Source organism: Mastigoproctus giganteus, chromosome 11 (assembly GCF_048544385.1).
Source record: "Mastigoproctus giganteus isolate SK-2022 chromosome 11, ASM4854438v1, whole genome shotgun sequence".
NCBI classification, from domain to species: domain Eukaryota; kingdom Metazoa; phylum Arthropoda; class Arachnida; order Uropygi; family Thelyphonidae; genus Mastigoproctus; species Mastigoproctus giganteus.
In genome coordinates this window covers 178,598,415-178,611,992 of record NC_143585.1, presented here as the reverse complement: position 1 = coordinate 178,611,992, position 13,578 = coordinate 178,598,415, and the positions used below count along the sequence as shown (strand labels likewise).

The following is a 13,578-nucleotide window of genomic DNA, read 5'->3' as shown; positions in this document are numbered from 1 at the left end:
GAGTAGTAAATGGATGGCCAGTGCTCAAAACAGAAGGAACTGGAAAGTTACTGGAGGAGAAAGCCTTCATCCTGCAGTGGATTGAAAATGGCTGATGATGATGTGTTCCCCCTAGCGTAAGCTATACTACTCAATTTCTTTCAATCAGTCCAGAATCCCCCCCCCCCCTCGAGTATTTTTGCGACAGCCATAACTGTCTGTCCCGAACAAACTTATTATTTTCTTATCGATGTGCAATCGTAAGATGGATAAGCGCACACCTACCCGAAAACAATTTGCACGAGAGTTGTTTTTCCTACTGCAGCCCAACTCGCAATCAACTGGAATCACTTAATCGCACCCAAACTGTTTTCGACGCGTAGTTATTATCGCGCTAATTAGCTGTTCCTTAATTAATAAAAACAAGCTAGAGCCGAATGGAACTCTTTCTACCTGTCCTTCCCTTTTGCAGGCCTCCCAGTTGGTTGCTCTTCTACGTTCTTAAATGTAATTCGCTGCTGTCGACCCCCCCCTAGTAATTGTGAAATTAGCGTTTCTCACGGTTCCCTTGTTTTAATACCTAACTGGTTTGAATGCTGTCCAGCAGCTTGCCGCAGGTTCAAAAAAATCTATTGCATCGACGGCTGGAAAAGTTGCATTCGATTACGTAAAGAATAAAAAAAAAAACAATAATAAATAAAATCCATTTCGCGTATTCGACTTAGGCCTTTAATATCGAAGAGTTCCTTTTGGCGTTAGGCCTTTCTGCGATTTACGCCGACTTGTCACTGCTAGGGTGTTCCACAAGTTTACCCGCACCTTACATGAACGCGCACAAACGCAACGAGATTATTTTACAAATTCAAGAGAACAGGTTTTCTGGTAAAGTTTAGCCGTTTTCTTAAGAGAACGCCTCGTGAAGCCCAAGTGGATCCAATACGTTTTATAATAAATTGAGGAACATCGTCGACTCGAGTAGTGCTGGTTAGTGGAAGGGCCTCGTCTTGTTTCGTTAGACGGATGTTGGCAGCGATGTCTGGTTCTGGGGAAGTTTCAGCTGATCACTACTGTCCGTTGAAAACCGGCTAATATAATTTACCTTTCAGTGGAGGTCGGGGATCCTGTGGACATATGTTTTTGTAAATGGCGGCTCGTTGAACGTTAGTTCAACTGCGCCTCGTGTCTCTGTGAAAAGCAAAATAAACTGTAAATGGGCCAGATATGTGTGTGTTCTGCTGTTGTGTCTGGCCGCTTGGCTGCCCAGAAACATCAGTCACCTGGACAGATGATTGTGGGAACTCCTCCACACCACGGGAAGATGGGGTCTGTCCCATTAGTGCTCGCGATGTCTCAATTCGAGACACTGACCCACCCGATGTTGCCAAAAGGTGGGCCAGATTCCTCTGGGGCCACTCTAGAGGAAAAAAAACAGAGAGAACGGGGTTCCCGCGGCGTATTTAAAAAAAAAAAAAAAAGAGAGAGAGAGAGAGAGAGAGAAAAAAGAGAGATTCTCTCTTCCCCCCTCTTTTTTAATACACCACGTATTAAAAAAAAAGTTGAGATTTACTCATCTACAGTAAACATACAGCAAAATCTGGTGAGGATATACAAACTGGTGTGGATTCAGCCAGACAGTTTGTCGTAAACATCAAATTGGATATCAAGTTGGATTCGGGCCAGAGGCGTGAATAACTGCTGTCATCTGAGACTGTACAAGTCTTCTCATAAGAGCTTCTTATTGCAAAGACTGCAGCGCTCGGTAATTATCAGCATCCTGCACCAACACTGAATCTTTACCAGTGGAAAGATTAGGCACTGCTTCCCTAAATCTGGCCCTAGAATCCGTATAGTTTGGGCATGAACATAGTACATGTTGCCAGTCTTCAATCTCTCCACACTGACATAGATCTCTTGTTGACAACCTAAATTTATATAATTTCATGTTCATCGAACTGCGACTACTCAGCAAGTATGAAATAAACATATCCATACTGAACCAGACATTCATCTTCTTGTTCATTAATGTGTAGACCTCGGGGAAGAATTTTCTCGTAACACAGCCAACTGATGAAGTGGCCCATCTAGATTGCCAAAGGGTTATAATTTCATTCCAAATTCTTTTACGTTCATGTTTGACATCCGAGTCTAAATTAATTATGCAGAAGAAGAATTTAATTTACGATAGAGATGATGATTTACATAATAGGGTGATGGTTAACCCCTGGCCACTGTGCCGTTAACAATGAAATATAAAGACAAAGTTGCCTGAATAAACCAAAATGATAAAATAATAATACATAGATAAAATAAAGAAATGAATTAAGTATACTAATATATAGAAAACATTGAGTGAACAGACCATTAGTTACAAATAGGTGCATTATGGCCTTAGTAGCCTTTGCACCAATAAATCAAATCAACAACAACATTAGTTACAAATATCAGCGACTGCTCTCTGGCCGTCTGGATCACTACTCAGGCCATACTATGAACCTAAATCCAATATCACCCCACGCCTAGCCATGGCTAATGCGCTATCCCACCAAGACTGCTCCCAAGCGTGACGGTTTGATAGGCATTCCTATTCTCAGAAGCCCCAAAACCAGGAATCAGGGTCACACGATGATGAGCCCTATACATACCCCGATGACAAAACCTCTGATCAATCTCTGCAATACCACAGCTACAATGAAATCCACCCTCAGTTCATACCAACTATTGTAACCAACCGTGCTAAAAAGCCAACAAAGAAAATAAATAATGTCCTCGAATCAGCACTCGTGAAGGTCTCATGTCACCTTACACTCAAGATTTTTTATCAAAATGTTCGTAGTATTCGGAATAAGCTCGAGACACTTGAGCAGATCCTTCTGTCCCAAATGGCTGACGTCATCTGCATGTCTGAAACCTGGCTGGAACCACAACAAGAATCAATTGCCTCCGCCCAAGCTGCTGGTTACAAATCTTTCTTCACCTCCCGCTCTCATACCTGTGGTGGGGGCGTTGCTGTTTTCATAAATGCCAGTAGACTTGAGTTCGTACATGTAGTCTCCAGCAAATCCAATCTATTCGAAGCATTGATAGTAACGGTCAAGATCAACTCTTGCTTATTAGATCTCGGTGCAATATATACACCCCCAACCCCCGATGCTCAGACAATCAATGATATTGCATCCTGGCTAATAAATACACTTCACACATCTGCTATCCACCTCATCTGTGGGGATTTTAACTTACCACCAAATCTCCAACATCTTCATGAGTCACTTATGGCTAAGATTGCACCTAGTAGCCTCAGGATCATAAACGAAGGCCCAACTAGAGGTCTTCATCGCCTGGATCTCATATTATCGTCTGGTTCCTGTAGCGTCGACATTAAACCCGAAACTCACTTTGAATCCGATCATGAACCCATCGTAGTCCTATTGCAGCTCCCAACGCCCAACTTTAATGTCTCCCACTACGTCAAAAGGAAGATCATCATCTCTCCCACCTTCCTACAACCGAACAGATGCCTTTATGCAACAAGATTAATTCCCTGGGAAGTTCTCGAATCAGGAGATCCGGAACTGGCTCTAGACATATTAACTAGATGGTTGCACACTGTTACTATGTTCTCAGCAGCTAAACAGGTCAGTATCTCCGCTAGAACTAATGCTTGGTGGTCTTCGGAGCTAAATCACAGTTTCAAGTGCAAACAGTCCCTCCATAAACAATGGAAACAGTCTGGTACAGCATATGACCGAACTCAGTACTCCAAAGCTAGAGCACTGTTTAATAGACTGAAATCGCAAGCCATTAAAGAATACACTGACAAGACCTTATCCAAAGGCAAAGTGCCATATACCCGTAACTCTGAACCAGATTCCAATTTCAATCCAGTTGAATGGATCAACTATGTAGCCAGATTCCAAGACAACATCACACAACCATATGATTACCAACCAGACCCCATTTCAAGTCCAGATGATGAGCTGTTTTCCATTCAAATCGATCGACAGCAGCTTTGTTAAGCCATCAACTCGCTGCGTCCGTCATGCACCGCTGGCATCGATAATGTCCCACATTTCATCGTAAAGTGCCTCAGTCCATATATCCTTGATCCTCTGCTCTACTTGTTCAACTCCATCCTCTCTCATAGAGTGTTTCCGGCATCCTGGAGCAAATACAGTCTTGCCCCACTACCTAAAGTTCAACTACCAAGCCAGCCGAAGCACTATAGACCGATCTCCACTGCATCCACGCTCCTAAAGCTACTGGAAAAAGTCCTTCTTCCGCATATAACACGCCATCTTCTTCCACAATCATCAAAACAACTCCATTATGTTCTCCCTAATAGATCATCTGTCTCCAACCTTCTGGCAGTCCAAACGGAAATTTTAAATGCATTTGAGGCCAAATCAGAAATGGCGGTTGTTTATGCCGATATTGAAGCTGCTTTTGATAGCCTCAACATCTCAGCCCTTCTGAATCTCCTAACCAATTTCTTTCGGATCAAAGGTGACGTTTTCGCTTTTCTGCACTCGCTCCTCTGGAACAGAACAGTGTACCTCACTCATCGTAACCTCTGCTATACCCGATCCATCAATGCTGGTGTGCCGCAAGGTGGCGTTTTATCGGGGTTACTTTTTACCGCCCTCCTTATTCCGTTTGTGTGTAACAGAGATGATGTCATTACCTACGCCGACGATATAAAGTTCCTAACGGAAATACCACCATCAGCCGACAGGGGAGTGATCACATCGGAAATCTGTAATAAGATCACAGCTTTCTCTAGCCATCTCAACCATTTCGGTCTCAAACCGAACCCCCAAAAATCCGTTATTATGGTTTTTTCTCTGAAGAAGTGTCCCACATCCATACAACCCTCACTGGAGGGTGCAGTTATTCCAAGTGTTACTAAACACAAAGATCTCGGTGTAACCTTCGACCCAAACCTTAGGTTCAACTGTCACATCGAATGTGTTCTACGCAAGATCAACCGAATGCGCTGGATTGCCCGTCAACATCTTCTTCATAACACAGACGCAAGAACCACAATCAGATATCTGGAAACCATTGTGTATCCTACCTTTCTGTATGCCTCTGAAATATGGGCATCCGCAGTACCTTCTCTTATGAAGCCCATCTTCGCCAGTGAATACTGGATATTAAAGTGGGCAACCCACAAACATCGACTCCCCCCTCAGCAGAGGACCACCAGCATGGCCGACCAACTCCAAATCCCGCGACTGCCTCAAATAATCGGCATGAGGAGAACTGTGACCACAGTCAAAATGCTGGTTGGCAAAATCAACTCCCCTGACTTCTCGGATATATGCCAGTGGCATGTTCCACTTCCGTCCTTACGAGCCACCCCTCTTCTTCAGCTACAGCGGAACAGGCTGAAGATCAGTGACAGATTCCTACCTGACCAAGTACTTCCTACAGTACAAGCGCTGCTAAGGATCGGAGTTGACCTCCAGAAATTCGCTTCTGATCGCAATTACAGGCGCTCGTTGGCCGAACTTTTTCCCCTTTTGTTTGGCCCCTGATGTCGATTCATACCGATATCTCTATCCGCTATGAGGCGCAGAACGGCACGTCGCAGGCAAATCGACGAACTGTCTCAAAAGAAAATGCAATACCGAACATCAAGTGGCACTGTGAAATATTCTGACTTGTGTGAATATCTTGAAATACCGGCATGTGCTTTGTACATATGAACGTGTACATACCTTGGTGTACTGTCTGCCTCACAACTATGTACATACTCATATCTATTGAATGGCTAATGCTACGTTTTTAATTGTTATGTAATATTTTATACTGCACAAATTTTTATACTGTACATATTTTTATATTTCTATATCATTGTCAAGCCCCTGGCCTCCTGGCTGTGGCGGGCACATTATTGTATCTTTACTGTACAATAAAGATTTTCTTCTTCTTCTTCTTCTTAAATACATAACATACGAATATACAAGAATTGCATAATCACCTGTCATGGTGTGTTTGAATATGCATTGAGTTGCATAATTAAATACATGAATTGAGTAAGAGTATTCGTTGATCGGGAATCGGGTTATAGTAGTGGGTAGCCTTGGCCACCCACCACGGAGTATTCATTTTCTATATTGTCGATCCTGATTAAACTTGTTGAAGTTGACATTTAGTTCCTGGGCACGTGATAACATCTGCCGAGGAAGAAACTGGTCCTACAGGTGAAAACAACGAGTATTTGAAGAGGGCATAGCTGTGAAGTTGCTCGCAGATGCGCCACTGGGATTCTCCACGCACAGTCCTTCCAGCTGAGAGGGTCTGTCACTACTTAATAAGAAATCAGAGTTGGTCGTTTTTGTAAGCTCCTGTCGTATCCGCCGTGAATGGGTTATTGTACATCATTTAGTGTACAGCGTAATTTCTTTATTTATTATATAAGTTATTCACGCAACACAGCTTGATTTTTGCCAGTTTATACGTTTAACAACTAATTTGCATATGTTATGCGCATATCACGTGTGTATAGGACCTCCGATCAGGGCGACCATTTCGCGAAATATCGAAATAAAAATAAATAATGTGGACCGCTTGCATTTATTAAATCAGGCATGCGTGATAATTGCCCTCGATGACTACATCCCTTGCAATGCGTTGTTCTATTCGTTGGGCAGAGTCGGTCGACTGTGGCTTCACCTGTCATGGCGTGTTTGAGTAAGAGAGAGCATCTCGGGTATTCCCTCCTCCTGCTGCATCGTGCCATCGCGTAACTTTGCCTAATGGCGTCATTTTGGGTTGACTTCTAGCGCGGTAGTCGGTTTTGAGGATGATACCCGCTTCAGATGTGTTCGTGGTGTTACACGTGAAGTTATGTATCCGCCCTCGCCAGTTTTCTGCTGTAGTGAATCAATTTTCTTTTTTTCTTCGTAGGCCTTCCAGGTTTCCTTTTTTTTTTTTTTTTTTTTCTTAAGAAGTCACTCCTAGATACATATATATATAAAAAAGGCATCTGCAAAACCATTATGATATATCTACTTCAATGTGAGAATACGTTTCTGGAAAGGACCTTTGTGTCTAAGTGAAGTCCCTGTTCTTCAAAAAGTATTAATTGCGCGATGCATGATTGTCGTATAGTGTTTTTAGGGTCTAACGGCACCAGGGATTTCCCCCACCTCCGCGTAATATACATTGTGGTGTGATACAGAACACTGTAGAGGCCAGAGGTTTAAAAGTGTTTGGATATTGTAGTGTGTAATGTTTTGTACCGTTGTTCATCTGGTCTTTTAGCCGTTGGGTCTCAAATGAGGCCCACCGTTGCCCACACTATACCTCGTGGAGGCAGACCAGGTACACCAGTATTTTAGAAATTTACTATTTACTCTGGCAGGTCCTGCCACCTAATTTCCTGAGATTTCAGTGGCTAGGACCTAAAAAAAAAAAAAAAAAAAAAAAAAGAAGTGGAGGGGGGGGGAAACGCTAGAAATTGGGTCAGACCGAAAGAGATATAAGTTATACGGGTTATAGCTCATTTTTTATTATTTATTTTTTAAATTTTTGTGTGGGGCTTGTGTAGTTTTGGCAAGGGTCAAACGCTAGTCGCAAGATAGCTAGAGAGGGAAGGGAGACTGAAGACTGGGGGATGAAAGACAGAAATATGGAGTCAATAGTGAAGATAACCCCAAAAGTCGGTGGGGCAGGCCCATGCCTCACCAGGTGAAGATAGGGGATGGCAGGGGGGTACAGAGTAAGCACCCCCCCTGCCAAGGGAAGAGATGGAAAGTGAACCGAGTGAGGGTACCCGGTTCCGATCGCCTAATGATGTTTCGGCAGCAAACTGCACAATGTCTTTGTCAGGTCTTCGTACGCCATTCTTGGGACATGTTGTCCCGTCCGTGTGAGTGGTCAAATCCAGATAATGACTCCAGTTTAAGCCAGTGGTCAGATCCAGGTTAAGTTAATGATTAGTTTTTCAGATTGTAGCTGTTAGGTTTTTGTTTGGTTGACACATCTAAGGATCTTTATTATGGATGATGAGTGGTTAGTTTGTGGGAAAATTCCTGCTAAGGTTGTGGGTATGTTCTTCTTCTAGTAAAAAGATCCTGCGCAAACTGCGTTAAGGCTTTATAGTTGTCCTCGCTCTCCAGGAGATATTGTTCTTGGTTTATTGGTGAGAAACGTATTCTAGTTATTAAGAGGCAGCGGAGGTCTTCATAGGCCGCCGTAGCCTAGTGGTCAGGCGCGCGGGTGCATAAGTACACGTGCCTTGAGTGACCGGGGTTCAAGCCTGTGACTGCTGAATACGGTGCTGTTTCTTGTATTCTGTCTATCTTGTGAACTCCTCTGACCGTTTGGTCGTCCCGGAGTATAAACAGAAAATTTATTTTATTTATATAGTTGGCAGTGGTGCATGAGGTGCTCCCACGTCTCTGGCTGTCCACAGTGGCAGAGAGGGGTGTCACTCAATCCGAAACTGGAGAGTTTTGCTCTTATTGCATGATTGTCGTATGTTGAATGCTTGCATATTCGCAGAACCAACCTTTTCTCCTCTTCATTCATTCCTTCCAATTCTGTTGTCATTTTTGCCTTCGTTGCGTTTGGAAATTTTTAGGAATTCAAGCCGTGCTGCCATTTTCTGTTTCGCTGTACTAAAAGGACACTGACGATTCGTTTAGACTTTTATGGTACAGAATTCCCACGGTGTTGCAAAAATCGATTTGAAGTCCAGCAAGATTATGGGCTCGAAATGTAGCGCGATTGTCCGATTAGCGGTCGAAAATCTTCCCTCCCCCCCGGTATTAAACGCCGAATCATTTTGGCTATATGTTTTTATTAAATCCATCGTTTTCATATTTTTGTAATAATGTTGCTTTATAACTACTGTGCATTTGTGAAGTCTGTTTGTTTCTTTTTACCTCTCATTTAAATTATTTCTGAATGAATGTCCGAATCTTTGCTTGTAATATCCTGCACGAATCTCTCAGTAATTTCTCTTTATTTTGCGATTGCTGTAGGTGGAAGCCTCAGTTTGCGGGACGGATGGTATAACGTACCAGAATGAATGCGAAATGAGGGTCACAGCGTGTCAGAAAGAACAGTATATAATGGTAGCGTCCAGAGGTCCTTGCGGTAGGTATATCTATACGTATATCCTTACACATATTGACATCGAAAACTAAGCAACCGAAGTGAAGCATCAAATATCTGACGTTTGGTCAAGTTTATTCAAAAAATCAAGAAAGAAATTGAGTGCAGAAATTTGACAGAATTTCTGCACTGAATTTATAACAAAAGATTACTTTTACCAGACCTTTATATTTACATGTTGAAAAAACTAAGAAGTTCTCAACAACAGACCTGAAGCTAACCCGTGCCTGTTTTTCTCTTTTATTCGCAGTTCTCTCAAAATCTCAGTCCCTCATCAGTTTGCTAATTTGGGGTTCATCAAAAATACCTCGTTGTTGCTTCTCATGGGTGATAGACCGGAATTTAGTTGAGGTAAAGCTTTCACAAACTGCTTCATCAAATCCAGTTTGATGTGTCAGAGTGAAAGGAGGATAGTTTTGGGGTTTATCGCCAGTTTATGAAACTGCGTCTTTTAAATACACCGAGTTTCACTCCAAAATAAGCACGATGCACATTTTTAAAAATTCTGTCTTTGTTTGAGGACTAAGTAACTTCTACAAATATAACAAAGTTCGGATTGTACAAACACTTTCGCGAAGACTCAATTTTCAGTACAAGTTCAACACGATAACCTCAAAAATAAAGCGAGCTCATACTGGTAAACGCTGCTGATCTTGAGAGCTGCTGCATGCAGCTCTCAAGATCAAGAAACAAATGACTGAAGTTGTGAGAAACAAATGACTGAAGCAATGTTGCCAATGTGCGAGGATTTAGTTTTCAAATTCCCAGCATTTACTCCTAACTTAATACATTCAGTAATACAACTCGTGACATCAACTTAAGATTAAAATGTGGTATGGGATAGAAAAAAAAAAGAATAACATTTCCGAAACCAGAATTAAAAATAGCTGCAGTTTAGAAACATCGAAAACCACGCAAAGCCGTGAAATTTAAGTGATGAGAACGTCCCATTTCGGTGCAATAACACTCAACAAGCTGCATTTCGTTAAAATTACGAGTTTCGTGTTGGATGTGCACAACATTCATTGCATCCTCGTCCAAAAGGCGCAGTCACACGTTGATCTTGGTCTGAAGTGGGACGAAGGCCTGACCTTCCGCCCGCACTTCGCATACATCCGTAACAAAACACACGCGGCGCTTTGGGCAACCAGGCAGGAGCTCACCCACCGGTATTAGAGATCCCGGTCTGATGAAGCAATACATCAACAGATGTGTTACTCCTGTTCCCCTATACGCGGCACAAATCTGGTCTTCAGCTGCCGAATGCAGTATCAAAGCCTTTCTAGGACTCGAATACTGGCTCTTGAGATGGCTGAACAGAATTTCAGCTAAGCCTTTTTCCATCTGAAGAGCTATACTATACTCCAATTTAGAGATCACACCCTGAAGACAAATAATCACGTCAAGGAACATAATGACCCTCGCTCAGCTTTTAACGGGACGACTGGATGCACCGAAAGCCCGAGAAAGGATAATCACCCCACGAGAAAAACCAAGACGAGTTGCAGAAAAGGAACCACAACTGAAAGCGGCATTTACGCAGTTGGATAACCTCGGAAGATTCTTTCCAGCAAACACCATCCAGCTCTTCAACAACCTCAATATCAACTCTGCAATTGCAAATCCTATAGAAAGGAAGTTCTCAGAAACTCTTACTCGCAAATACAAATGTAAGGATACAGTTTCAGCACCTTGTTTGGCCAGGCACGAGCCACTGGGCTTTAGGAAACCCGACCTCATCAAGAAATAGATGTCAGGATTGTCCTACCTACTTCACTCTAATCCCCACAGAAGAAGACGACTGCGTGAAAATTGAACTTTCAAATTTTTATTTTACTGAATCGCGTTCATTCCTGTTGTTTCAAATGCTGTACGTTGTTTGGCTGTAAATATTTGTGTTCATGCAAATATGGTGAAACTCCCACTTGTGTTTAAGCAGAAGGTATGCTTCAATTGTCACGGAATTATGTTCTTACCAGTTTACAGTAGCAAAAGCCTTTGCGGGTAATTAATAACTCAAATATTCTATATTCCAGAAAAAGTGTACTTATAAATCAGATATCATGTATTCCATGTATTTTATAATTGTAACATAGATGTATATTTTGTAACATAGTTCTATATGTATGATCACCCCCTAGCCAGTGGCTGTAACCGGGTGTCCTCCTAAGTGAAATAAACTGATGATAATAATAAAATTTACGCATCGGACTTTTAAAACTGCGAAGCTTTTGTCAAATTAACGCGGAAATTTTCTAACTTGTGTTCTGCGTCATCCGAGCACGACACGGATGTTACGGGGGGGGGGTATTCATGTGTTGTTGTGGCGGATCCCAGGGTTTCCCCCATAAGCCGCTATTGTACTTCTTGTGTTGAAGCTTATGCCAAGACCGGCCAATTGTATGTAGTGTGTTGGACGTGTAAGTGTTATGATGTGTTCTGTTGTTATGTTATCGGCCGGTGCCTGGCTCTTAGCAGGTAAGAAGCAGTAACACCTGGTCACTACGTCTCACCCCCATCCCCACCACGTGGAAGCGGCCAGGATCAAGTATCTCCTGCTGGGCAAAACACCTGAGAGTGCCCGAAAAAGAGAATGAAGTGGAAAAAGAGGAATACAGAGGGAGAAGTTTGGGATCTGGGGAGGTAAATGGATAGAATAGAGGAGAATCAACAGAGGGACTCTCCAATAGTTAGAAGTGAGAAGACGTAAAGCAAGAATAAAGCAAGACACGGATGTTACAGAAAAAAGTACCAACAGGTTATTCAGAAGGACTACCCCCGAATTTCCAGTTGCTGCTGCTGGTATTAACCGCCGCAGAGGGACGGAGGGAAAAAGCGACAATCCTACTTGCAATTCGTACATTTCCGGTGAGCGGCCACTCCCTAGCGAGGAAATCGAGACATCCTCAAACCGCAGCAAATAAGAGGTCACATCGACCACTGTTCCGTTCAAGCTGCGCCGGAAACGTCATTCTGTCTGCGAGAGTTCTGGGGTCCTCGCGCTTAGCACAATTGCTGGGACAGTCGTTCGTCTTCCGCGTTGTTTGGAACAGACGAGGGTTCGATTCCCGTGTGAACCGGAAGAAATTTTATAAAAGTTTTCGCACACGTACACAGTTTTTCGGAGATGTATTCGTAAAATGTCGTTTTTCTATTTACATTACCGGCGATTGCCTTGGACATTTGAACGAATTTAACCCACGTGCTTTTGATGCAGAGCTCCATTTTTATATTAAATGAAAATCCTGGAAGAAAACGTATTTTCTGAAATATTGCCATCTTTTACAGCATCATATATTGATTGAACACAGACCAAATTGAATGCAAACCTGAACACAAAAACCAAAATGTACTCCGCTATGTGGGTGATCCGGCAGGAACTAACGGGAATTCATGACGCCGAACTGGTAAAGAAATACGTTGTCCGATGTGTCTATCCCATACCTCTCTATGCAGCAACTATTTGGTCCTCTGCTCCCACAACACACTTCAAGTTCCTCGGCCTGGAATTCTGGCTCCAGGAATGGCTCGACTGATAACCAGTACACCATTTCTAGGGCCCAACTCTACACGTAGACACGTGTAGTATCTTATGTGGGACGGCACCTGAACGTGAGTTCAGCTCCGCCTTTGTACACTGTGATGGTTACAGATCACTATAACAGGCCAGAAATGTGTGCAATGTTATGTTGGTGCAGTGTTGTTTAGTTGTTTCTGGCCTCTTTGGTACCAGGCAGGCGATCACCCGGAAAGCCTGCCCAATGTCTGTCTACAACACGGGGAGGTCGGCTACAACTACGCATGTAATGTGGCGGACCTCGAGTAGCTCGTACTGAATGCCCGAAACGAGTTTGGGATCGTTCAAAGAGAAAAAAGAAATGTAATATAATAAATAATAATAAGTGAAAAAAAAAAAAAAAACATCCAAAGTCCACTGGTTAAGTGCAAGACTAGTGGATGCTGCGATCCCGTACCTAGGGAGCCCGAACCCCGGCACCAGCAAAATCCTGCACCCACAGACAGTAATGAGTCCTTGGGTGCCAGCAAAAAAAAAAAAAAAAAAAATCATCTCGCATCCATATGGAGAAAGCGATGAGTGCCAGCAATCCCGTACCACAGGAGACCCATATCCTGGGTACCAGCAAGAGTTCCCCTCGTGAAGCCACAATTTCTGCCCCTTTAGGAGTGTGGAGAAAGAGAAAATAAACACTCCGATCCATGGAAGGAGAAGACAAATTCGTATTGTCAGGTAAGTTCAGCCAGTAATGTCCAATCAGGTAGTCCAATCGGATGAGTCCTATCGAAAAGTCATTCTGGTTTGAAATTAGTTCTTCTGGGACAAGAGAAATATCATAGCAAGTATTCTATCTTAGGTACGTCCTGTCAGGTAAGTAGGTCCATTTTATAATATAACCGTGATAGGTGCGCTGAATACTAAGTATTTGTTTCAATAGAGTCCAAGAGCGTAATCAAGTA

The 13,578-nt window shown here is 42.9% G+C and overlaps 1 protein-coding gene across 5 annotated transcripts in view; it reads left to right on the top strand.

The window, feature by feature from the left end:
- The window catches only part of LOC150078597 (agrin-like), a 294,793-nt gene that overhangs the window by 96,249 nt on the left and 184,966 nt on the right, over positions 1 to 13,578 (top strand). For all 5 annotated transcript variants that reach the window (XM_090385000.1, XM_090384999.1, XM_090385001.1 and 2 more), the window contains one exon: positions 8,970 to 9,084. In XM_090385000.1, the coding sequence (XP_090241126.1) occupies positions 8,970 to 9,084 (115 nt within the window). The remainder of the gene's footprint in view (positions 1 to 8,969; positions 9,085 to 13,578) is intronic.